General features: G+C 55.2%; 1 protein-coding gene across 4 annotated transcripts; it reads left to right on the forward strand.

Annotated features, from left to right (window-relative positions):
• Positions 1-5203: 5203 nt before the first annotated feature.
• On the forward strand, positions 5204-24676 carry ARHGEF19 (Rho guanine nucleotide exchange factor 19). 4 transcript variants are annotated; one of them, XM_077972820.1, is made up of 16 exons: positions 5204-5521; positions 13568-14007; positions 14402-14686; positions 14847-14967; positions 15044-15120; positions 15397-15659; positions 16260-16420; positions 16517-16669; positions 16933-17062; positions 17160-17234; positions 17408-17497; positions 17665-17825; positions 20035-20193; positions 20693-20772; positions 23525-23629; positions 24035-24676. In XM_077972820.1, exons 2-16 carry the CDS (start codon positions 13596-13598, stop codon positions 24190-24192), a joined length of 2430 nt encoding a protein of 809 aa, XP_077828946.1. In that variant the 5' UTR covers positions 5204-5521; positions 13568-13595; the 3' UTR covers positions 24193-24676. The 4 variants fall into 4 exon arrangements, with proteins under 4 accessions (XP_077828946.1, XP_077828969.1, XP_014976199.3 ...); XM_015120713.3 differs by lacking the exon at positions 5204-5521 and adding an exon at positions 9927-10155; XM_077972833.1 differs by lacking the exon at positions 5204-5521 and adding an exon at positions 12069-12507.
• The last annotated feature ends 1358 nt before the right edge of the window (positions 24677-26034 follow it).

Genomic DNA, 26034 nt, shown 5'->3' on the forward strand with positions numbered 1-26034 from the left:
ATCCCAGCTACTCGGGAGGCTGAGGCAGGAGAATTGTTTGAATCTGGGAGGGGGAGGTTGCAGTGTGCCAAGATCACGCCACTGTACTCCAGCCCAGGGGACAGAGTGAGACTGTCTCAAAAAAAAAGAAAAGAAAAAGAGTGGCCCTGCCTTTGCACCCACTGTTCCCTCCCCAGAAAGCTTCTCTCCACTGTTCCTTTAGCACCTTTTCACCTTTTGGGTCATAGCTAAAGTGTCATTTCTTCAGAGTTACCATCTATGAAAAAGATTTCCTTCATAGGATATATATATATATGTTCCCCAGTTTGTTCACTATGGCATGTTCAATATCTATTGCACAGTGGTACACAGTTAATAGTTATTGACTAAACTAATAAATTTATCCATTTATCCACCCATCGACCCATCCCACTCATCCACCCATCCCACTCATCCATTCATCCATTTTTCCCCATGTTCATCAACCATCCCACCAGACTTTTATCTGCTCACCCACGTAGCCATCCGTCCATCCCTCCACCCACCTGCCTACCTACCCACTTTCTTGTGAATAAACTATAGAGATTTACTGAGTGCTTGCCCAGTTTACCCACCCATTTGTCAGCCTACTGCCTGCTCACTCATCAGTCTATGTAGCCCTTTTCCACATGTCCACCCATTTGCTGTTTACTTCTTCGTCTACCCACCCATCCATGTAGCCATCCATCCACAGGCTTTTAACCATGCCCTGGGGAAAAAGGCCCTGCAAAACCAAAAATGAATTAGAACCCATTCCTGTACTTCCAGAGCACCCTCTGCAGTCATGAAAAGGTGGGGGGCTTCCCCTATCCTAGGATCATGCCACCAGCCTCTTGGCCCTAGGATGCACATTTCTGTTGCCCCCTGTGATGGGAGTGCCCACATCTAGAGTTTGCTGCCCTGGCCCTGCAGATGATCCAGAACCCAGTGACAGACTTGAAGGAGCTTTACTTCCCACCCCACAGCTGCCTTTCCCACCTACTCACCAGCTCTGCAGCCATCCTCACTGTGGTGAGGGGACACTGAGCCTTTGCTCTGGAAGGACTGGCCCCTCCAGGGTGGGTGGACTGGAACACTGGCAGTCCACTCTCCAGCTCTGACAGCCCTCTCTCCCCGCCCTCAGCTTTGCGTTGTGATGATTTTCCCTGTGTCTGTCATAATTTGTTTGTTTGTTTGTTTGTTTTTAAGACAGAGTCTCGCTCTGTCACCCAGGCTAGAGTGCAGTGGCGCAATCTCGCCTCACTGCAAGCTCCACCTCCTGGGTTCACGCCATTGTCCTGCCTCAGCCTCCTGAGTAGCTGGGACTACAGGCGCCCGCCACCACGCCCAGCTAATTTTTTGTATTTTTAGTAGAGACGGGGTTTCACCGTGTTAGCCAGGGTTGTCTCGATCTCCTGACCTCATGATCCTCCCGCCTTGGCCTCCCAAAGTACTAGGATTACAGGTGTGAGCCACTGCACCTGGCTTGTCTGTCATAATTTACCATGGCATTATCAGCATTGCAATGTTCCACACTGGCAACTCTGTGCTCATGACCCAAGTGAATGTCCTTTGGGGCAATGGAGGGTGGGAGCACTGTTCCAGGCTCCAGGCCTAATGTGGGCATCTTCAGGTTTTTTTAATCCCACCACATGGGTGGCTCCAGGTAATGGCCCATCACTCTGCCTAGGCTGGCAACATTGCCAACATCAGCAGCACTGTGCTCAACCAGGTACTGGTCTTCCTCTTTTTTTTTTTTTTTTTTTTTGAGACAGAGTCTCATTCTGTCGCCCAGACTGGAGTGCAGTGGTGCCATCTCGGCTCACTGCAAGCTCTACCTCCCGGGTTCATGCCATTCTCTTGACTCAGCCTCCCAAGTAGCTGGGACTACAAGCACCTGCCACCACGCCCAGCTAATTTTTGTATTTTTAGTAGAGATGGGGTTTCACCATGTGGGTCAGGCTGGTCTCAAACTCCTGACCTCAGGTGATCCACCCACCTTGGCCTCCCAAAGTGCTGGGATTACAGGTGTGAACCACCACGCCTGGCCTGGTCTTCCTCTAAAACCAGGTCTACACCACACTGGCTGACTCACCAGATGGAGTAAGTGAAGGTAATGAGTTGCAGGGCTATCTTTGTGTCATCTGGGAACTGGGAGTCTGGTGTCTGCAGTCACCCTCAAGTGAGAGTGGCCAGGGACACATGGCTGACATTAGGGGTTGGTAGGTTAAGGACAGGAGCATAGGGGCTGACCTGATGGACTATGCCTGCCCCCTTGCGCCCAGTAGAATTCTGACCAGCTCTGCCTTTTGTCCAGAGATGCATAGAATCCAGACCCTCCATGAAAATGCCTTCACTTTCATTTTCAGTTTGTCAATTTCTATTCTTCTCCCTTCTACATGGCATTCTTCAAAGGCAGGTGAGGACCACTCCCCAAACCCCAGCCTTGGGGCTGTTGCTTCCCAAGGAAGCAGCCCAGCAAAGCAGCAGCACCCTTTGGACTCCAGATTTGTCCCTACCCAGGTCTTGCTATTGATCTTAAAGCTGGTTCTTGATTTCCCTGGGCTAGAGTCTTACCGACTGTAATTTCCGGGCCCATCATTGCACAACTGTGCAAATCTAACACCTGCATTCAGTCTGCCCTTCAGCCCTCACTGGGTCGCCCCAAGCCTGACAATGCCACCTCCCAATGCTGCAGTTTGACTTCATCACCATCTTTTGGGAGCCTTCCTGCTGTGCACCCTTGGTTGGATGCGAGGGACACAGAAATGAATCAGAGCTGGTCCTTTTCCCTAGGAGCATCCAGTCTTTAATGAGATCTGGTTAAGAGTCATAAAGTGCTGGACTCTCAGGAGGTGCTGTTATTGTGTAATTGCCATTGTCATTGAAGGATGATCACCAAAAGAGCCCACTCCCCAGCACAATGACTCCATCTTCCTGGGCCACAAATGCCGCATTGGCTGATCGTAGGTTGAGCAGTAGGTTTAGGCCATGGTCCCAGCAGACCCGTGGGGCCTAGTAGGGTAGGCAAGGCCTCCCATCAGCTCTGTCAGCAGGGTTATCTCTCAATTCAGGGGGCAGCCAGAGGATTAGGAGCAGAGTAGGGAGATGGGGTCAGCCTCAGCATGGAGTTTAGCTGCAGCCTGGCTCCAGAGAGGGAGAGCACATTACCCACAGATGCAGGGGCCCTTAGGTTTGTGGGGTACCCCGGTCAGTATGGCACATTGCTCGGCATGCAGAGTGAGGATGTGATTATGTACCTCTGGGTTGCTAGCTCTTGGGGTTAGTGGGTAGTCCTCACAACCTCAGGTCTGGCAGGGGTAGGATCTGCCTCTGGGGCCTCCAAAGTGGGTAGGAGGAGCAGGTGACCAACTTTGTGCACCAGCAAGGAGGTGGGGTAACCCCTATGCAGCCCCAAAGCCCTGAGTAAGGTGCTCTGTGCCTGCCAACAACAGCGCGGCCCTGGTGGCTGCCACATCGAGGTCACCCAACAGCTCATCATCCTCATGGTGGGCAAACAGCTGCTCAGCCACATGGAAGAGTTCGCTGTGCTGTGAGTGGTGGGGGGAGAATGGGGAACAGGGCTGGGCCTCATCAGGCCATTTGGAGGGCTTTTATAAGAGCAGAGCAGAAAACCTCTTTCCTGGGACAGAAGATACAGACACAAGTCCTAGCCCTGCTTGTTGTGAGCTGCATGGCTTTGTGTCTCTCTGGGCCTCAGTTTCCTCATCTATACAATGGGGACAATAATAACTCTCCAAGAGAGCTGAGGGGATTATGAGGCGTTCAACAGGAAAGAGCTTTGCTAATGGAGGGCTTTCTATTACTGTTTTTTTTCAGGGGGCAGTGATATTCCAGAGACCAAGAATGGCTACGTGGGAAGCACAGAGTTGAGAGTACTGGACTCCTGTCTAACAGATTGGATTTGAACACTGGCTCCACCACTCACAATTTGGGGAGCCTGGGCCAAGTTCTCCAGGTGTGTTTCCTCATCAGTAAAGTGGAAATCATCATGGTGCCTGCCTCTAAGGGGTGCTGGTGATAGAAGTGGCAGTTCCTAGCGCAAGGTCCTGTTATGACCATTATCTGGTTTCCCTGCCTCCTGCCCCCAGGAAGATGAAGGCTTGGTGGCAGAAGTGGCAGCTGGCAGGGCAGAGGGACACCCAGGTCGGGCAGCAGCTGCAGCGCTGGGAGGAGGAAGGACTATGAGCTCATCGAGTGCCAGGGCCTGTTTGATGAATACCCAGGTATGGAGGAGCAGTTGCTCAGCAGCGTGTGCCCTGGGTGTGAGTGGGGCCCTTGGGGGCCTGGAAGAGCAGGGGAGATGGCCCCGGGCCTGACACTCCCTGCCTGCCAGAGCTGCAGTTTGGGTTCTTCGCCATCTTTGTGGGGGCATTCCTGCTGGCACCCCTGTTTGCTCTGCTCAACAACTGGGTAGAAATCAGACTGGACGCCCACAAGTTCCTGTGCGAGTACCAGCGACCAATGGCTGGGCGCGGCAGGACGTCTGGATCTGACTGCTCCTGCTGGAGGTCACGGTACACCTTGCGGTCACCGTGAATGGGAGTGAGGCAGATGAAGGGAATACAGGGGCAGGGGGCGGGGGAGATGGAGCTCAGAGACTGGGGAAAGGGGTTCAGAAATAGGGAAATGCGAGGCTGGAGAAGGAAATCCGGGTCAGAGGTTGGGAAATAGGGGACAGGAGGCAAGGATTCCGGGCCAAAGGTTCATCCTGCCTCAGGAGTAGGTCTGGATCCGAGTGGGGGTGAGTTAGGGAGTTGGGCCCTGAAGGCCCTCTGGCTCTGCAGACTTTCGTCCCGCCTTCACCTCGGACTTCCTGCCGCATTTCCAGTACCAGTACGAACACCACACTCAGGTGCACGGCTTTGTGAATTTCACGCCGGCACCCGCGCTCCCTGCCTACCTGTCCCGGAGCAAACACACTCTGCAGGTGTTAGACCCTTCAGGCTGGGGAGGAGGGGCGCGGCGGGAGGGGCGGAGCCCTGAGCCTTGGTGGGCGTGGCCTTCCTGTGAGGGGCGTGACGCTGAGGTAGGAGAGGCGGGGCGCTGAGCCTTGGTGGGCGGGAAGCTGAGGCGGGAGTGGCAAGGCCTGTCTAGGAAGCACGGCGGGGAGCCTTGGTGAGGGAGGCCGGCCTGGGAGGGGCGGGTGCTGAGTCTTGGTGGGCGGGGCCTGTCTGAGAGGGGCGGGTGCTGAGCAGGGAGGGGCGGGGCCTGGGAAGCCAGGAGCCGAAACTGTGGACGGGTGGGGCGGGGCCTGGCTGGGGTGCAGTGAGTTGAGTCTGCCCCGGACAGATGCGCGGAGCCGGCTAGGGTACTGGCTGAACGGGCAGGGCCAGATTCTAGGGAGGAGGAGGGGAGGAAATGCAGGGTTCGGAATCAAGATCCGAGAGCCTTTCCAGACCCCGCAACCCAGATACAAGGCCTTTCGCGACGCGGGGGTGAACCAAGCCCTCTTCTACTAGAAGCTTCTGCCGTGCATCTGGGCTTCATTATCGCCTTCGAGGTAGGCTCAGCCATCTGTCTTGGACAGACTTGGTTCCAAGTTCAGGCTCTGCCGCCAACCGGCTGGAAATGGGGATATATTATATAATAGGATCTACTTTATAGGGTCGTTATGAAGGTTCGGTGTCAAGCATTTGCACTGTGTCTGGCATGTTGTGCTCAATGAATTAATATCACAAATAATAATAACATTATTTCTTGGCAAGAGAAAGGAGAAAGGAGAGGAAGCACTCGCTCACCAGTTTTGCTCTTTTACAAGCCCTGCCCCTGACGGGGTTCCTTACTGTTAAGGGTTCGAATCATAGCTCTGTGTCTTTGGGCAAATGACAACCCCTTTCTGCTTCGTTTCTTCACTTGTGGAGTAGAAGTTACCCCCAGCTCATAGAGTTGTTGTGAGGATTAAATTAATTAATATCCGGAAAACCTTCAGATTAGGGTTTGGCGCAGGGTAAGTGCTCCATGAGTTAAGATCGCTAAGGCAATCATTCTCTCTTTTTGGCCCCCTTCTCCCCAGCATGTAGTGTTCTTCTTCTAGTGCCCCAACGCCCGGCTCGTGCCCGATGTGCCAGCCCTGGCTACCAAGATAACGCGCGAGGGCTACCTGGCCAAGCAGGCGGTGGCAGACAACGGGGAGGCGCTGCCTTCAGTCAGCAAGGCAGGCTGACCCCGGCCCCACCCACACCATAATGACCATAATGACCACGCCCCTTGGCCTGCCCTCAAGCCTTAGCTCAGCCTTCTCAAGTTCTGCTCTCTCTAGCCACGCCCCATTATTTGGCCTCGCCCATTGGAGGGACTGGCTGGACTCCCTGTAGTTTCCGCCTGTTCCCGCCCATCATTAAGCTCCGCCCCCGCCACGCCGCCTTTTCTACTTTATCCGCAAACTGGGGTTGGGGGCTGTTCTCTGGAGCGCCAGCCTGCTCAACCTGACCAAGCTGTGCTCTATGTCCGCCGTCCCCAAAGTCCAGGACGCAGGGGCGAGTGAGGCAGGGCTGCCCTTCCGGGACCCTAGGTTCCCCAGGATGCTCCTCCTATTGGGGTCCTCTGGCTTCCAGTTACGCATCTGGGCAGTGTCTCAAGGCCTGAGGATTGGAGTTCCCTGGAGACCTCCAGACTTGCATTGCTACCCTTCCGTGTTCCTTGCCTCCTGGCCTCTGTACAATGCCGACAATAAACCTGTCTCTGCCCCAGCCTGCCACCTCTCCACGGCCACCTGGTCCCCACCCACACGGTGCAGTGTCTACTCACTATGTGGCAATGCTCTAGGGAGTCGAAGTGAACATGGGGGAGCAGGGGAACCCTAATCACTCTGAACTTAATGGCCATCGGTTGGCAGCTAAGGAAAATACTTTGGGGCCGGGCGCGGTGGCTCACGCCTGTAATCCCAGCACTTTGGGAGGCCGAGGTGGGTGGATCATCTGAGGTCAGGAGTTCGAGACCAGCTAAACCAACATGGAGAAACCCCATCTCTACTAAAAATACAAAACTGGCCAGGGGTGGTGGCGCATGCCTATAATCCCAGCTACTCGGGAGGCTGAGGCAGGAGAATCACTTGAACCTGGGAGGCGGAGTTTACGGTGAGCCAAGATAGCGCCATTGCACTCCAGCCTGGGCAACAAGAGCAAAACCCTGTCTCAAAAATAAATAAATAAATAAATAAATAAATAAATAAATAAAATACTTTGGGGGACTAGGGCACGGGCCATGAAACCTCTGCTGTGTATTCCAAGCCCGTAGTGTATGAATAATAAGATCAATAAGAGTTCAGTTAGCCGAGACACCCCCTATTAGACTTTCACACACTTTTCACCACGAGACCCTCCTAAAAGCCTGGTGAGGCAGTACCAGGCAGTGGTGAAGGACTCAGGTTGGTGGTGTGGTCAGACAGACCTGGGTTTCTTTTCTTTTTTTTTTAGACGGAGTCTTGCTCTGTCACCCAGGCCGGAGTGCAGTGGTGTGACCTCAACTCACTGCAGCCTCTGCCTCCCTGCCTCCCGGGTTCAAGCGATTCTCCTGCCTCAATCTTCCAAGTAGCTGGGATTACAGGTGTGCGCCACCACGCTCAGTCAATTTTTGTATTTTTAGTAGAGACAGAGTTTCACCATGTTGGCCAGGCTGGTCTCAAACTCCTGACCTTGTGATCCGCTGGCCTTGGCCTCCCAAAGTGCTGGGATTACAGGCGTGAGCCAATGCGCCCGGACTATTTTTGTATTTTTAGTTGAGACAGGTTTCACCGTGTTGGCCAGGCTGGTCTAGAACTCCTGACATCAGGGGATCCACCCACTTCGGCCTCCTAAAGTGCTGGGATTACAGGCGTGAGCCACCGTGCCCGGCCAGACCTGGGTTTCAATACTAGTCCCGCCCCTTATTAGCTGTGTGACCCTGGGCAAGTTATTTTATCTCTTGAACCTCAATGTCATCTGTAAAATAGGGACTTCATAGAACTGATGAGAGATTTCAAAGGGATAATGCTCATGACTTAACTTGTACAAGCCTTTTAAACAGCTAGCCCCCCATATCCTCAGGTTCTGCATCCTTGGATTCAACCAACCATGCATGGAAAATGAAAATAAAAACAAAAAATAACGACGACAAAAATAATGCAAATAAAAAACATCACAGGATAACAACTATTTACATAGCATTTGCACTGTATTAAGGTGTTATAAGTAATATAGAATTGATTTAAACTGTACTGGAGGGCCAGGCATGGTGGCTCACGTCTGTAATCCCAGTAATTTGGGAGGCCAAGGCTGGTGGATCGCCTGAGCCTAGGAGTTTGAGACCAGGCTGGACAACCTGGTGAGATCCCATCTCTACAAAAAATACAAAAATTAGTCAGGTGTGGTGGTGCACGGCAGCGGTCCCAGTTACTCAGGAGGCTTAGGTGGGCGAATTACCCAAGCCCAGGAGGTTGACGAGCCTGCAAGTGAGCCCTGTAATTGCACCACTGCACTCCAGCGTGGATGACAGAGTGAGACCCTCTCACTTGAGTACATTTTTTTTTTTGACAATAAATACATAAAATAGACGGGATACGGTGGCTCACGTCTGTAATTCCAGCACTTCGGGAAGTTGAGGTGGGTGGATCATTTAAGATCAGGAGTTCAAACCCAGCCTGGCCAACACGGTGAAACCTTGTCTTGACTAGAAATAAAAAAAAAGTAGTAGGATGTGGTGGCATGCACCTGTAATCCCAGTGACTGGGGAGGCTGAGGCAGAAGAATTGCTTGAACCTGGGAGGCAAAGGTTGCGGTGAGCTGAGATCCCGCCACTTGCACCACCACGCCTGGGTGACAGAGCGAGACTGCATCTCAAAAATAAATAAATAAATAAATAAATAAATAAATAAATAAATTTTACTGGAGGATGTACAAAGGTTTTAGCAAACACTACGACATTTTATATAAGGGACTTGAGCAGCCATGGATTTTGGTATGGGAGGGTTCTAGAAACAATTCCCCACAGATTCTGGGTACCAAGGGACAACTGTACTCACCTAAGTGGTAGCAGTAACAGTATCTACCTGACAGGGTCATGGTGGAGATTAAATGAGTAGATACATGTGAAGTGCTCAGGACAGTGCCTGGCACTTAGTAGGTGAACAATAAGTTCGCCCCATGAGTATTAGTATGTGTACACATCTGCACATTAATATTAAGTGCCTGGCAATTGCTGGAAGCTCAAACAGATGGCAGGTAATATTAGGGGAAAATGCAGCTTCCCCTTCCACAGGGTTGGGAAGATTGCATGCTGGGCATACAGCATGCCCTTCTTACTGGAGGCGGTTTGACTTGGCTATTTGATTTGGTTTATTGAGGGCTCAATTGGTATAGTCTGGGAAGGCCTCATGGTGGAGGTGGCCACTGGAGATGGTGGGGCAGGTCATTCCAGCCAGTGGGAAAGGATGGGCCATTTGCAAGGAGTGGCTGTACTAGATGAGGAGAGGCTGTCCAGGATGATGCCAGATGTCACCATTTGCAAGGAGTGGCTGTACTAGATGAGGAGAGGCTGTCCAGGATGATGCCAGATGTCACATCACCAACTTTCAGGATTGATTTCTGTCTCCCAACCATAGGGATGAGTGTTCCCATTTGATAGATGCAGTAATAGGATCAGAGAAGGTCATCAGGGTTCTCAGGGTCCCTAAGGAGTCCAAGGCTTGGGAGGCTCTCTGAGAAGCTCCCAGGATGCTCCCCAGCTCCAAGAAGTCCCCTGAACACGCCCATGTTTGGGAAGCTCCAGAAGAGTGGTGACCTGTCTCCTAGGAGCAGAAGCAGTGCCTCCCCCATCTTGAGGACCTGGGTGTAGGGTCCTTTAGAGCTTCACTTGGGCATAGGACTCCCATTGTTCCAGCCCCCCTCTTGTACCCCAGACTAGCCAAACCGGTTCTGGGGAAGGGGGGCGGGGAGCAGGCACGTTGAGACAGCCGCCTGCCTCTCTCTGCAAGGTTCCCTCCTCCTTCACCTCCCCCTCCCTGCCCCACACAATACCCAGGAGCTTGCCTTGCTCGGCTCTGGGGCCATGCTGACATGCTGACATCGCCCCCTGAGGACTTGGCTGCAGCCCCAGAGCCCCCAGGGTGTCCTGGAGCCCTGGACTGTGCTGGCAGCAGGACGGAGCTCCCTGGCTGAGGTAGGGCCCCACCTGGGTGCCAGCACTCCCATTCTCTTCCCGCCAGTTTTCCCCGCTGAGTGAGCCCTTTGTGCTGCCTGCCTGGTCTCTGATCCTGGCCCTGACCCACTATGGCCTTCTGGGGCTCTGTGAACCACTTGGCCTGGTTCCCCTTTCCAGCCATGACTTCCCACTTGGCTTTATTCCTTAAAGGGCAGAGAGGCCCTGGCAAGGTCTCCACTCTTCTGGGCAGCAGGGCAAGGGGCACCCGGGAGGGGGCAGGGAAAAGCTAGGTACAGGAGGCCAGAAACGCTTTTTCTGACCATGGTAGTGTCCAGGGACTCTCTGGCAGCCTTGCTAAATGGGCCCATTGCCCTCTGCAATTAGCAGCGCCCACCAAGGGTACTTTCCTCGGCCCCTGCCCATCCTTCTTGGCTCAGATATATTTATGATGAGACATGTTTCTCAGAGAGGGCATTGGGTGGTGGTGCGGTCTCTTAGGAGCCACTTTACAGATGGGAATACTGAGGCCAAGGGACGGGCTATGACTTGCCTAAAGCCACACAGCTGGTCAGTGTCAACACTGGGCCTAGAAGCTTGGGCGGGGGTTATTCTCTTTGGGCTCCAGAATGGCCCTGGCCTAGTAGACACTAGAGTCTCTATCCTGTGATTGTGCCTCAGGAAGGTAATGTCTCTGCTGTCTGGGGCCAGTTCTCTTTCTGAGGTTTTTGTTTTTGTTTTTTTTTTAACAGAGATGCGCTACACACAATATGAACACAGCTTGTCCCTCTTAGCTCCCCAGCATTGAGGTTGGGTGGGCCAAACCCCTGGAGGGCCACAGGGCTGGCATCCCGGCTAGATGGGTCATTCTTATTACCCCTTGTCCTGAGCATAGGTGGAGGCTGACACACTCCTGACTTCCCCGCTAGGGACCCGCCTCCAGCTTCATCTCCCCGGGAAGACTTCTATGTCCCCTCCCCACATTCACCTAGCCTTCTCCTCTGCGGTCTTAACTGGCGGTACCCCTGCTGCAAAGCCTCAATGTTTTGACTTATCCCTGCGAATGATGGGAGAGAGGGTCCCTCCCTGCCCTCCAGGGGCTTCCAGAACCCAAGTACTAGAATCTCCCAGCATACCAGGGGGCAGGGGGCATGTGTACATGCCTGCACATGTGTGCCCCCAGAAGCAAGCAGGACTTCTGTGTCGAGGACTCCTGATTCCTGCAGAGAAAGAGACCTGTCTGCGGGCAGGGGCCTCCTTCCACACACTCCTACAATGTAATGTGTGTCTCAGCCTCGCTCCTTCATCTTCCCCATCTGTGTGAAGGCCTGAGCCGCATTCTGTCTAGAGAAAGACTGATGGTAATAAAAATACTATCCTGTTTGTCAGATAAGGAGACAGTCTCAGGGAGATTTGCTCAGATGGGCACTCTTCAGGCTAGAGGGACAGAGGCTGACAGTACAAGCCAGAGTGGCCACTATAGAGACGGTCCCTTTGGAGCAGCCAGTCCTCTTCTTCCCACCCTCCCAGGCAGCGGGGTGAAGGGAGCGGGAGGAAGCAGTTGAGAAGCTGTGCAGAGAGACTGGGGCCTGCCACAGACCCAGCTATCTTTCACTGGGTCCTCTTCTCCCTCCCTGTCTCCAACAGTGACTGACACTGTCACTGCTCAGGCCAAGGCTTTCTCTCAAAGTGCACTAGGTATTTCAGCCAGGGAGCAGTTACCTATTACCTCCTCCAGGAAGTCTTCCTGGAATACCCAGGTTGAGTTGAGCCCAGCACCCTCCTCTGATGGTTCCTCTGGCTTGGCTCTTGCCAACCTGGATTGTAAATGTTTTCGTTTTTGGCTCTCCCACTAGACTGGCAGCCCATGGGCATGAAATGTTTGTCCATCTGTCTCCCTGGGTTTTCCGGGCTTCATCTGTGTCTCTGAGGATCTGGTTGGCCTGAAATTGTCAGTGTCTCTGTCTCCATCTCTGGGTCCCTGAATGTCTCAGCTGTGGTTTTTCTGTTTTTGAATGTCTTGGGGTCTTGGTTTCTGAGTTACTGGCTAAGTGGTCTCTGTTTCTCTAGGTCTCTCTCAGTCTTCATCTCCTGGCTCTCCTGGTCCTGCCAGGCTGGGCACTGCCCCTTTGGCCTGAGGGGGCCTCTGGGGGGTCCTGGCTGCCCGGCCTGCCCACAGCGAGGCCAGGCTAGGGTAGGCCCCCGCCCAGCCCGCTGCCTGCTCCCTCCCTCCCTCCCTGCTTGCCTCACCACAGGGTTTGATGAATCAAACTCTTTGTCTGGGTGGGATCTCCCCCAGCCAGCTGGGCAGAGAGAGGGCTTCCCCTGCCGGAACAGCCAAACAGCATCAGCAGCGGGCCTGGGCCCGGAGAGGTGAGGGGCTGCAGGAGGGAGGCTGGCAGAAGGCCACAGGGCAAGAGCTGCCGGGGCTTGAGCCTCTCAGATCATCAGGTCTGCCCCGATCGAAGGGCTGGCTCCCCGGGGATAACTTCCTACCCAGAAAGGACCCATCCAGCCTGGCCTACCCAGGGGCTGGAAGCTGGGGTGGGGAACAGCCCTTCTTTCACTCCAAACCGGGGGGGTTGGGGCACCTCCCTGAACTTCAGGAGGGCCCCTGCCTGATCTGGGTGATGGCCCGCCTGCCAGTCCATGACCCTCCCAGCCAACTTGGCATGGGTGTGAGCACCACTCAGCGCTGAAAGCCGCAACTCTGGGCAAAGGTCGGGGGGATGGGGGGAGAAATATCAAAGCAAGGACCTGTGGGCTGGTGTGTGTCTGCATCCTGGGGTGTGCGTGTGAAGGGAACAGGAGGATGAGAAATCTTGGGTGCCTGTGTAAATATCGGATGGGTCAGTGTGTTTGTGAGGAATTGTTTGTTCATGTATATGGTTGTGTAAAAATGTGTGTGTCTGTGACTGTGTGAGCCTGAGTTTGAAATGTTTGTATCTATGAAAGTGCACATGTCATTCTATACTAGGGAGAAAATGTAGTGTGGATGTATATGCTGGGACATGGATTTGTGACGATGTATGTATTTGCATGTCTGGTGACAGGTCGGTATGTGTTAGAGAAGGTACAAGGTGGTTAAAATCACCGATTTGAAAGCTAGAATGGCCAGGTTAGAATCCTGGCTCCACTATTTACCAAATAACCTCTCTGTGCCTCACTTTCCTCACCTATAAAATGGGGATAATAAGAGCATCAACTCACAGGGTTGTTGTGAGGATTAAATAATATGTGTAAAGTACCCAGTCTATCATTCAGGCAATGCCAAGCAAGTATCAGCTATTTCTATATAATTAGACATGTGAGTGCGTTTGTGGAGATGTGTGCACATGAGTGTACACAGGGGTTTGTCCAGGCCTCCAGGGGTGGTAGCTTACTGGCCAGCCCTGCTGTCCTCTGTCTAGATCTGATATCTTCTCTTTTGCAGGGCCAGGTGGTGGCAGAGCAAAAGAGGAATGGACTGTGGGCCACCTGCTACCCTCCAGCCCCACCTTACTGGGCCACCTGGCACTGCCCGCTGCCCTGTAGCAGTGTGCCAGCAGGAGAGTCTGTCCTTTGCAGAGCTGCCCACCCTGAAGCCCCCGAGCCCAGTCTGTCTGGACCTTTTCCCTGTTGCCCCCGAGGAGCTTCGGGCTCCTGGCAGCCGCTGGTCCCTGGGGACCCCTGCCCCTCTCCAAGGGTTGCTATGGCCATCATCCCCAGGAAGCTCAGATACAGAGATAACCAGCGGGGGGATGAGGCCCAGCAGGGCTGGCAGCTGGCCACACTGTCCTGGTGCCCAGCCCCCAGCTCTGGAGGGAACCTGGAGTCCCCAGCACACACAGCCACAGCGCCGGGCCAGCCACGGCTCAGAAAAGAAGTCTGCCTGTGAGTCACCCTTGGGGAGGCAGGTGTGGGTGCCACAGTGGGAGGGATGGGGGAGGGGCTGGGCAGCTCCTTAACCTTTATGTCCCAAGGTTCCCCCAAAGGTCAGGACAAGTGGTAGATTAGTGATAAGGAAACTAGCGGGACTCAGGGAAGGCAAGTGACTTGTCCAAGGTTATGCAGTGAGTGAGTCACCATTGCCTGGTCCCTCTGCCTACTGCAGTCAGGCCCTGTGCTTTCCTTACCCCTCTCGTGGACCCCCAGGGCTCTGGGGACCAGACGCTAGCAGAAACACAGGCCCTTCCTTTGGGCATGGCGCCTGAACCTCCCCAGGTGCTCAGGGCCAGGCTGGGGGAGACCCCAGCCCGTGCTCTCACAGCTTGCCCCCCAACCCTAGGGCGCAAGATGCGGGTGTACCAGCGTGAAGAGGTCCCCGGCTGCCCCGAGGCCCACACTGTCTTCCTAGAGCCTGGCCAGGTAGTGCAAGAGCAGGCCCAGAGCACAGAGGAGCCCAGGCCACTGGAGCTGACTGGATCCACCCGAGTGAGTCTCGAGGGTCCTGAGCGGAGGCGCCTCTCGGCTTCGGAGCTGATGACCCGGCTGCACTCTTCTCTGCGCCTGGGGCGGAATTCAGCAGCCCGGGCACCCATCTCTGGGTCAGGCACCGGAGCAGCCCGGGAAGGTACCAGCTCCTCCCATGGGCCCTGAGGGCAGCTAGATGCCGGGTGGGGGTGGGGGATGCCCACTCACCGGCCGCCTGAGGCCGTCAGGGTGCCCGGGCCGGGGCCCAGGCCCCAGGCCCACTCTCTGGATCCCCCACCCTCAGTTCTTGCCCTCTGCAGGGAAAGCATCGTCTCGAAGTGTAGAGACGGGACCGGGTGTCGGGACCGGGTGTAGGGACCGGGTGTCGCGGCCAGCCCCTGGTGACTCACGAGAGGGCCATGGCGATTGGTCCGAGCCCAGGTACCACCTCCTGTTTGGGCTTGGGTCCGAGACAGGGTGCAGGCGAAGAAGGGCCGTGACGCTCTCTCTTTCCTAGGCTAGACACGCAGGAAGAGCCGCCTTTGGGGTCCAGGAGTACCAACGAGCGGCGCCAGTCTCGATTCCTCCTTAACTGTACGTGGGAGGGGATCCCTGGGAGGAGGTAACGGAGGAAGGGGCTGCGGTGTGGAAACGGGGAAAAGGGGGTTTAGAGAGTTGAGAGGTAGGGATCAAGTGAGAAACGGAGAATGGAACTATCGGTATCTAGCACGCAGTAGGTGCTCAATTTGTTTATGGAATGAATGAATGAATGAATGAATTCACTATGTCCAGATATCCGAACCGCAGCAAAGGTTAAGTGACGCGGGCTCTTGAGGGAACCCACGGTCTTGCCCGCCCGTCTTTCCCCAGCCGTCCTCTATCAGGAATACAGCGACGTGGCCAGCGCCCGCGAACTGCGGCGGCAGCAGCGCGAGGAGGAGGGCCCGGGGGACGAGGCCGAGGGCGCAGAGGAGGGGCCGGGGCCGCCGCGCGCCAACCTCTCCCCCAGCAGTTCCTTCCGGGCGCAACGCTCGGCGCGAGGCTCCACCTTCTCGCTGTGGCAGGATATCCCCGACGTACGCGGCAGCGGCGTCCTGGCCACGCTGAGCCTGCGGGACTGCAAGCTGCAGGAGGTGGGCGCGCGCGGGGACCCGGCGGGGCGGGCCGGGGAGTACATGGTCCGGGTACTTAGCGGGAACCGGGCCATAGAGGGAGGGGGACACACAAACGGGAGTGCTGGCGCCGACTGTCCGCGCGGAAGCTTGGCTCTAGGACCTGACTACACGAGGCCCTCTGGAAGCGAGGACAGCAAGCCGCGGAGCGGGAGGCTAGGGGAGCCAGGCTTGGCTGCGGGCAGAGGGCGGAGCCAGCGGGACGAAGCCTAGGATAGGACAGGGCCGGATGAGGGGCGGAGCCATTGGGAGTGCAAAAGCCTGGTGGGCGCGGAACAAGGCGGGGACAGAATCAGGGGCGGGACCTGGGGGTAGGCGGGCTCGGGGAAGAACGCGTCGGGACTGGGCTAAGGGGAGGGGCGGGATCTAGGGCAAGCGGGGTTTTCACAATTGCTCGTGGCGGGAGGTGGGTCGCTGGGCCTGCCCGGCGCCAGATTAGGAGTGGGGCTGGAGAAGGGGCGAGGACGCGAGGTGTGGCGGCCTGGGGTCCGGGGATGCGAGGCCAGGGCCTCCGAGGTGAACCGGCCCGGCCCTTTCGACCCCGTGTGCGCCCTCCCTCAGGCCAAGTTTGAGCTGATCACGTCCGAGGCCTCCTACATCCACAGCCTATCGGTGGCTGTGGGCCACTTCTTAGGCTCTGCAGAGCTGAGCGAGTGTCTAGGGGCGCAGGACAAGCAGTGGCTGTTTTCCAAACTGCCCGAGGTCAAGAGCACCAGCGAGAGGTGAAGAAGTGCTCTGGCCTGGCCCAGGGTGGGGACCGAGCCTGTGGTTGGCCGGCTTCCAGATCTGGGGTCTCCATCCTGGCTCTGACTCCTCAGGTTCCTACAGGACCTGGAGCAGCGGCTGGAGGCAGATGTGCTGCGCTTCAGCGTGTGCGACGTGGTGTTGGACCACTGCCCGGCCTTCCGCAGAGTCTACCTGCCCTATGTCACCAACCAGGCCTACCAGGAGCGCACCTACCAGCGCCTGCTGTAGGGCTGGGGGCTCTGAAAGGGGCGGGGGCGTGGAGGGAGTCTCAGGCAGGTGTAGGCACTGAGGACTGAGTGATGCAAGGTGACTCTGGGAGGGAAGGGGTCCCTGAAAGGGTCTCTGTGACCAGGATAAGGTGAGATGCAACCCCAAGGGGCAGTAAGGATGTGCTGAGAAGGTCCCTAAAGGCCCCGTGGATGGCCAGGGTTGTGGATCCCAGGAGTTCAGGCCTACCTGTGATTCCAGAGCCCTTCCCATTTTCCAGCTTGGAGAACCCCAGGTTCCCTGGCATCCTGGCTCGCCTGGAGGAGTCTCCCGTGTGCCAGCGTCTGCCCCTTACCTCCTTCCTCATCCTGCCCTTCCAGAGGATCACCCGCCTCAAGATGTTGGTGGAGGTACCTCGAGGGGACAGGCTGCAGTGAGGGCTGGGTGGGCGGGCCGGGTCCCAGGAGAGTATGAGGCCTGCCTCATTGTGCTGATCCCACCTTCCAGAACATCCTGAAGCGGACAGCACAGGGCTCTGAAGATGAAGACATGGCCACCAAGGCCTTCAACGCGCTCAAGGAGGTGAGCTGGGCAGGGCAGGGGCTGCTTGGCTCCTGGGGCCCCCCTGGGCCCCCAGCGTGTCTCTAAAACAGCCCCCAGCTGTCAGAGTCTCCGGTCCCCAGGCAAGAGTCTGAGGCTGGGCTCTGGGAGCCAGGGCTGAGGGGCTGCAGGTGACCTCCCCACGGCTCCCCCAGCTGGTGCAGGAGTGCAATGCTAGCGTGCAGTCCATGAAGAGGACAGAGGAACTCATCCACCTGAGCAAGAAGATCCACTTTGAGGGCAAGGTGTGTGTCTGCCGCCAGCGGGATGGGCACTCCAAGGGGCAGCTCTTGTTTCTTCCTTGCCCTAGGGGCTTCAGGCCAGTTCATCGCTGCCCACACCCTCCCCTCTGCTATCCTGTGCTCTCTGCCTGGTGCCCCTGGGCCTGACCCATCCTTCTCCATCCCTCTAGATTTTCCCGCTGATCTCTCAGGCCCGCTGGCTGGTTCGGCATGGGGAGTTAGTAGAGCTGGCACCACTGCCTGCAGCACCCCCTGCCAAGCTGAAGCTGTCCAGCAAGGCAGTCTACCTCCACCTCTTCAATGACTGCTTGCTGCTCTCTCGGCGGAAGGAGTGAGTTGGGGCAGTCGGGGGTGGGTAGGTAAACTGGAGCCAGGCTCTCTTCCTCCCTACCACTGGGCTTATGACCAGTCCATCCCTGGGCCTGGGAGCCCCTGCCTGTGCCAGGTGGTGCTGCCAGGGCACCCTGAGACTTGGAGGCTCCTGAAGCAAAGGCAGAGATGTGAGACAAGTCCGTGTTCCAGAAGGGAGAATCAAGGTCTAGACTATATGCCGAGGACTTGGAGCTGCTGTGAGCTTCAGCCAGTTAGAGCAGAGACTAAGAGCATAACCCTGGAGTCTCAACTCTGCCCTGAGTCACAGCTACGCCAGAAGCCAACTTTTACTCAGTACCTACTCTGTGCGAGGCATGCTATGTGGACTATTCCCTTTAATCCTCCAAATCCCTCCCTGGGAAATAGGCTTCTCTGTTACTCTCAGATCATGGAGCTAGTAGGTGGGGGAGCCAGGAGGATGCCAGCTCTGTCTGATGGCAGCACCGTGCCTCACTCACAGTGAACGCTCCCTCAGTATTAACTGTGATTATAAGTGAGGAGTGAGGTAGAAGACTACCTGGATAAGGTGAATGGGATGAAGGATGGACATGTGGGATGGTGGCTCACACCTGTAATCCCAGCACTTTGGGAGGCCAAGGTAGGAGAATCACTTGAGTCCAGGAGTTCAAGACTAGCCTGGGCAACATAGTGAGACCCCATCTCTTAAAAAAAAAAAAAGGATGGACATGTTATGCTATAAGAAGAATTCATTCCTGATTTGTTTGTTCATTTAGTAAAGAGTCACTGAATCTCTGTTCTGTAGCAGGCCAGTGCTAGGGACATAAATATGAATGAGACTTGTTCTCTGCTCACAGGAGCTCTCAGACCAGTGAAAATCCATCCTGATAACCAGATCATCAGGGTTTTGATGGAAGGGTGTACTGCGGTAGTTCCTGGTGTGGGGTGAGAATCAGTAAAGCTTCATAGAGGATGGGACATTTGAGCTGGGTTTTGAAAGATGAGTAGGATTTTCCAGGTAGAAAGGTAGTTTGAGTGGAGGAGTACAGCAGAGTCGTGGTAGTGTAGACGAGCAGCATGTGTGTTTGGGGAATGATGAAGCCTCATGTGGCTGGATTTGTAAAGGAGAAGGGCAGCAGGGGGAAGTTGGGATGTTGAAGGTCATGGTAGAGAGGCTGGATTTTTTCTGAGGCAGCCAGGAGCGTGGAGAGTTAGGCAGAGGGATGATATATTGCTCCTGGCCAATTTGGAGGATGAACTGGAAGGGGAGAGGCAGAGGGTCCTGCATTGCTCAGGAGAGGGTAGATGCTCCAGAAGTGGCAGGGTGCTTCAGGAGACGTGGATTCAAGGGACATTAAGGAGGAAAGACAGGACATAGCTACCAGGTGGGTGTAGGGGGGATGGAAAGGGAAGAGGTGAGCGTGACGTCTGAGTTTCCTTTTGGGCAAACTGGTGGTGTCTTTCACTGGAATGGAGAACAGTAAAGGGGATCTGGCTTGGAGTGGGAGAAGCTGAGTTCTTTTATTTATTTATTTATTATTTTGATGCCGAGTTTTGTTGAATGAGTTGACATCCATGGAACCCCCTCCACCCATCCTGCCTACAAGTACTTACTGATCCCAAATTGTGAGTCAGGCAGTATTAGACACTGAGATACAGTGGCAAAGAGATGAGGCTCAGCCTTCATGGGGCTCACATACTGGAAGAGAGACACTCCGCAGGCGAGCTGTCCAGTTGGCTCTTTGGAACAGACGCTTGGGAGACAGGTTCAGAGAGAGGTCGTGAATCGCTTGAACCTGGGAGGCGGAGGTTGCAGTGAGCCAAGATCATGCCACTGCACTCCAGCCTGGGCGACAGAGCGAGACTCTGCCTTAAAACAAAACGAAACAAAACAAAACAAAACACCAAATAACAAACAAAAAAAAAAAAGAGAGAGAAAGGTTGAAAGCGTGTTTGGGCCTCAGGGACTGGTCTCCATCACCTCCAGCCTCCCCCAGCAAGCCAGCAGGGAAGAAGCTCTTGGTTCCTTGTGGGGACTTTGCCAGCTGCTAGGAAAGCAGCGCCCTGTCGAGAAGCAGGACCCTGTGAGAACGCTGGCAGGGCAGGCAACCCTTTCTCCCCGCTTCCGGTCAGACCCCACCTGATCCCGAGGCTGGGTGCCTGGAGCCAGGGCCCAGGCCAGGCTGACCTCCCCTCCCTCGGTCCTCCAGGCTAGGGAAGTTTGCCGTTTTCGTCCATGCCAAGATGGCTGAGCTGCAGGTGCGGGACCTGAGCCTGAAGCTGCAGGGCATCCCTGGCCACGTGTTCCTCCTCCAGCTCCTCCACGGGCAGCACATGAAGCACCAGTTCCTGCTGAGGGCCCGGACGGAGTGAGTGGGCCTGGGTACGGGGAGAGAGGAAGCTCTTCCTCCCCATGACGGGCACCCCTGGGACATCCTGGCCTTGTTCCTCCCCAAGTGCTCATCTCTTCCCTGGCTTGGGCAGGACACAGGGGCAGAGGGCAGGGCTGGAGGCCAGAGCAGGAGCGCGTGCCCCACAGGTGGTGTTGGGGGGCTGCCACCTCCTCCTCAGCCTCTGGGCGTCTCTTGGATGGAAACCTCCACACCCTGCTATCTCTGGCTTCAGGACTGTGGCATTAGGCAGGATGGGGGTAGGGCTGGCATCCAGGGGTTCTGGGCCTGTTATGCTCAGAGCTGGGTGGGGCACAGGCTTGGGAACAGGGTTGTGGGGTGGGCCTGGGGTGGGGCAGACATGACTTGGGTCCTGGGCCTGGACATCATGTCTGGCTCCCCGAGCCTTGGTTTCGGCACCCTGCCCTGGGCAACTGCACTTTGCATGTTGTGACAATTGAGCCTCCCCCTTCCCTAGAAGTGAGAAGCAGCGATGGATCTCAGCCTTGTGCCCCTCCAGCCCCCAGGAGGACAAGGAGGTCATCAGTGAGGGGGAAGGTAGCTCATCCCTGCTGCTTACATCCCTGGGCCGGACCCTCGCCCGCCGTCCTCCCCTCCCATCCTGGGTGCTGTGTTGCCCACAGGGCTATGGGGAGAGAGATCAACTTCTGGGGCAGTCAGGGGTAGCTTTGAGGAACCTTGAAGGCTGGGCAGAACTTACAGAGCACAGGTGGACTTTATGTCCACAGGCAGCATCCTGGAGATCACAAAGCCTTCATAGCTTCCCATTTCACCCCTGTTTTACGAGTTAGAAGAGAGGTTCAGAGATAAACGGACTTGTGTAAGTTCACCCAGCCAGTAAGTAGCGGGGCTGAGACCAGAGCCCGGGTCTGCCTCCATCTTTGCATCAGTTGCAAACAGGACAAGAAGCAGCCGGAGCCAGGGTATGAGGGGTGGTGGGGGTAGTGGTGGCAGCTGAGGGGTCTGCTCAGTTGGAATAAAGGTTTCTCCTTTGGGGGTGGCTGGTAAGCCAGGGTGCGACCTAATCATAGAGAGCCTCCCTATAGTGGCCCTAGGAAGCTATTGAAGGTTTGTTTAGGTTTATTTGAGACAGGGTCTTGCTCTGTTGCCCAGGCCGGAGTTCGGTGGTGCGATAATGGATCACTGTAGTCTCAACCTCCTGGGCTCAAGTGATCCTCCTGCCTCAGCCTTTTGAGTAGTTGGGACCACAGGTATGCACTACCACACCTGGATACCACACCTTTATTTTTATTTTTTGTAGAGACAGGCTCTTGCTATGCTGCCCAGGCTGGCCTCAAACTCCTGGACTCAAGCAATCCTTTCCCTTCAGCCTCCCAAAGTGCTGGGATTACAGCATGAGCCATCGTGCCTGGCTTATTGGAGGCCTTTTTTTTTTTTTTTTTTTTTTTGGAGACACAGTTTTACTCTGTACCCCAGGCTGGAGTGCAGTGGCGCAATCTCGGCTCATTGCAACCTCCGCCTCCCGGGTTCAAGCGATTCTTATGCCTGAGCCTCCTGAGTAGCTGAGATTACAGGCACTTGCCACCACACCCGGCTATGCTTTTTTGAGACAGTCTCACCCTGTCGTCCAGGCTGGAGTGTAATGGCACAATCTCAGCTCACTGCAACCTCCTCCTCCCAAGTTCGAACAATTCTCCTGCCTCAGCCTCCCAAGTAGCTGGGATTACAGGTGCCTGCCACTGCGCCTAGCTAATTTTTGTATTTTTAGTAGAGGCAGAGTTTTGCCATGTTGACCATGGCTGGTCTTGAACTGCCTCAGCCTCCCAAAGTGCTGGGATTACAGGTGTGAGCCATTGCGCCCGGCCTTATTGGAGGCTTTTGAGCAGAGGAGTTAGGGCTGAGCTTTAGGTAGTAAAGGGAAAGAAAGGGCACTCATGCCCACTGAGCGCCGCCATAGGCCAGGCCCAGGGCTGGGGGCTTTGTATTTTCATTAAATCTAATTTAATCCTCATGGCAACCCTACCAGGTAGACATTTTTCTTTTTTTTTTTTTTTTTTTTTTTTTTGAGACGGAGTCTCTCTCTGTCGCCCAGGCTGGAGTGCAGTGGCACGATCTCGGCTCATTGCAAGCTCCACCTCCCAGATTCACGCCATTCTCCTGCCTCAGCCTCCGAGCAGCTGGGACTACAGGCATCCGCCACCAAGCCCGGCTAATTTTTTGTATTTTTAGTAGAGACGGGGTTTCCCCATGTTGGCCAGGATGGTCTCGATCTCCTGACCTCGTGATCCGCCCACCTCAGCCTCTCAAAGTGCTGAGATTACAGGCGTGAGCCACCGCGCCCGGCGACATTTTTCATATCTGAGAAAACTGAGGCTCAGAAGGTGAAGTAAATTGGTCACACAGCCAGTAAGTGGCAGAACTGGGATTCAAGCCAGGTCTGGCCCCCCGGTCTGGGGCTTTGGATGCTACCAGCCCACCTGCTCTAATGAAAAGAGCTGAGGACCAGGAAGGGGGTAGACGCTCTGGCTTGAGCGAGGAGTCCCACCTGGCTGGGGTAAGCTCCCAGGTGGTCAGGGGAGGTCCCTGGGAATGAACATTTGGCCCCTGAAGGATGAGGAGAGGTTGTCACGGAATGATCTGGGGAAGAGTATCTGGCAGAAGGAAGAGCCAGTGCGAAGAACCTGGGGAAGGAGGGAGCTTAGAGTGAGGAACAGCAGGGAGGCTGGTGTGACTGGAGCTTTGTGAGCGAGTAGGGAGGGAAAGTGGAGGGGAGAAGATGAGGCTAGCAGGGGGTGATGCCAGACCATGAAGGGCCTTGTAGGGCCTCGGGAGGAGTTTGGATTTTATTCTAAGAGGATTGGGAAGCCCTGGAGGGCTTTAAACAGGGGAGTGATGCAGCTTAATCCCAGTTGGGAAGGATGGGCCAAAGGGAGCACCACAGCGATGTTAGGGGCATACTGCAGGGCCGTTACTGTTTTGTGTGAGGTGGCTGGGGGCAGTTGGACGTTGGAGTCTGAAGGACAAAAGCAACGTATTGGCTTGAGCTGGGGAGGGGACAGCCGTTGGTATAGAGGCAGAAACCGAAGCTGGGAGGGAACGGATTCATCCCGCACTTGTATTTAGGGTAGGAGAGGAGACAGGCCAGGGTGGGCAGAGGGTACGCCTGCTTGGATGTGGGCCTGTGGCATGGGAGTAGCAGAGGAATAGAAGCCTCAATGGCCACCTTCCCACCCCCTTACTTCCTCCTACTGCCCCTCCCTGCCCTACTCATGCTCCTTTCCCTGCCATCCTACCCTTGGGACTCCCTGAGCCTCCCTTGGGCTGTCAGATCACCCCCAGGTTCAGTGTGTTAGAACATACAAGGCACTGCAGCCAGATGAGCTGACCTTGGAGAAGACTGACATCCTGGCAGTGAGGACCTGGACCAGTGACGGTGAGGGGGCCTCCTGGGAAAGTCTCCCTGATGGGGCTCAGGTGGGCAGGAGGTGGCTAGATGATTAAGATATCACACAGAAAGACTCTGCAAGTGTTGATCTGCCACAGCATGTGGGAATCAGGTTAGACAAGAAGAGGAACTTCCTGCTTGTAAAGATATAGGATTGAGAGTGATGGGGGAGAGTGGGAAATACCCTTACAGAGGATGTCAGGAAAAACAGGTCAGAAGTTCATCTACAAGACAGCTCGAGACAGGGTCCTTCCTGGAGCTGAGAGATGCTGAGATGATGTCACCTTGGCCCCAAGGGTGCAAACAAAGCTTGCATCAGGGCTGAGGTGTTCCCTTCCAGGCCTGGCCCTGGTGCCCCTTTGATGCTGTTGTTCTTGGCCTGTGTGTCCCTAGGCTGGCTGGAAGGGGTCCGCCTGGCAGATGGTGAGAAGGGGTGGGTGCCCCAGGCCTACGTGGAAGAGATCAGCAGCCTCAGCGCCCGCCTCCGAAACCTCCGGGAGAATAAGCGAGTCACGAGTGCCACCAGCAAACTGGGGGAGGCCCCTGTGTGAGGGGCAGCCATGGCCTGGGACAGCACCTCCATGCCTGGTTCCCGGATGGTTCTGGAGGGGCCTGTAGTGTCTCCATGCCCCAAGCTGCTCCTGCTGGCACTTCACTTCTGTGGCCTTGGCATTGAGGGCACAGGGTGGGCACAGGAATGGGGGCACCTCCAGAGGGTATCTCTGTCCTCCTGCTCCTCAGTGTCCACACTTCAAGGCCAACGGCAGTTTCTTCCTCTGACGTGGGGACCATAACAGTTGATCACTGATATCTGGCAAGGACTGGGGCCCTCTACTTTCTGTGCCCTCAATCCTGCCTGACTCTTGGTCCTTCTGGCAGGGACCTGGCTGGGGAATGTTCTGGTGCTGGTGGTGCTGGGACCTAAATATATATTTAGATATATCTGGCATCTTGTCTACCACCTCCCCTGGCCAGAGCCCGAGTCGGTGCCTGGTTGCTGTGTCTTGTCTGTAAATAAACTCCTATCATGCCTTTGCTTGGAGTCTGTGATCCATCTGATGCTGCCCCACCCCCACAGTCCTGTTTTCCCAGCTAAAGACCAGGAGAGTCTCTGGCTGGCTCCCAACTAGGGCTTTGCATGTCTCTAGAGTTCACCTCTGAGCTGTAAGAGGGTGACCAGGGGACAGGGGGACGATTGTGTATCAGCTAGGCTGCTTTCGGCTGCAAGTAACAAAATGTCAGATACAAATAGGCTTAAACAAAGAGATTTGATTAGTTCTTTATTTGTTTCCTGTGGCTTCTATAACAGAATTACTATAAACTGAGTGACTTAAAGCAACAATATTTTCTTCTGTCACGGTTCTGGAGGCTGAGTCCAAAATCAGCAGCACTGGGCCCGCACCCAGGGGCTGTGCTCCCCCTGGGCTGTCAGGGAGAGTGGTTCCTCGCCTCTTCCCGCTGCTGGTGGCTGCAGCGTTCCTTGACTTGCAACCGTATCACTCTGATCTCTGCCTCTGTGGTCACATTGCCTTCTCTGTGTGTCTATACCAAATTTCCCTCTGCCTCCCTCTGATAAACAAGTGATTGCATTTTCAGGCCCACCCAGATAATCTTCCCATCTCATAATCCTTAATTTAAATCACATCTGCAAAAACCCTCTGCCCACCGTCCCCCACCCTCCCCCACCCTTCCCCACTTTTTTTTGGTCATATGAGGTAACATTCACAAGTTCCAAGGACTAGGGCATGGATATCTTTTGGGGGCCATTTTTCAGCCCAACCTGGAGTGTAGTGGTGCAATCTTGGCTCACTGCAACCTCCGCCTCCTGGTTCAAGTGATTCTCCTGCCTCAGCTACCTGAGTAGCTGGAATTACAGGTGTCTACCACCATGCCCGGCTAATTTTTATATTTTTAGTAGATATGGGGTTTCACCATCTTGGCCAGGCTGGTCTCGAACTCCTGGCCTCAAGTGATCCTCCTGCCTTGGCCTCCCAAAGTTCTGGGATTACAGGCATGAACCACTATGCCCAGCCCCTCCCACAGTTCTTATCACTGAGAAGTATAGAGCCAATGCAGGCTTCAGGCAAGGCTTGATCCAGTGGCTCAGTGATGTCACTGAGGACCGAGATCTTTCCATTTTTCTACTCTGCTGTCCTTGGTGTTGGCTTTATCCTAAGGCTTCCAGGGGCTTCTTCATTCACACCAAACATGGAATAAGAGAATTGTCCTTGTCTCAGGCTTCCCAGAGTCCTGGGAGTCTCTCTGATTGGATCAGCTTGGCTCACATGGCTACCTCTGGGCTGATCATGGCGGTGCATATGAGCCTAGCCCAAGTCCTGTGCTCTTATCCCTGGAGCCAGGCTGGGGAGTTGTCTTCCCTGGAATCCCATGGA

Source organism: Macaca mulatta, chromosome 1 (assembly GCF_049350105.2).
Source record: "Macaca mulatta isolate MMU2019108-1 chromosome 1, T2T-MMU8v2.0, whole genome shotgun sequence".
In the NCBI taxonomy this organism is placed as follows: domain Eukaryota; kingdom Metazoa; phylum Chordata; class Mammalia; order Primates; family Cercopithecidae; genus Macaca; species Macaca mulatta.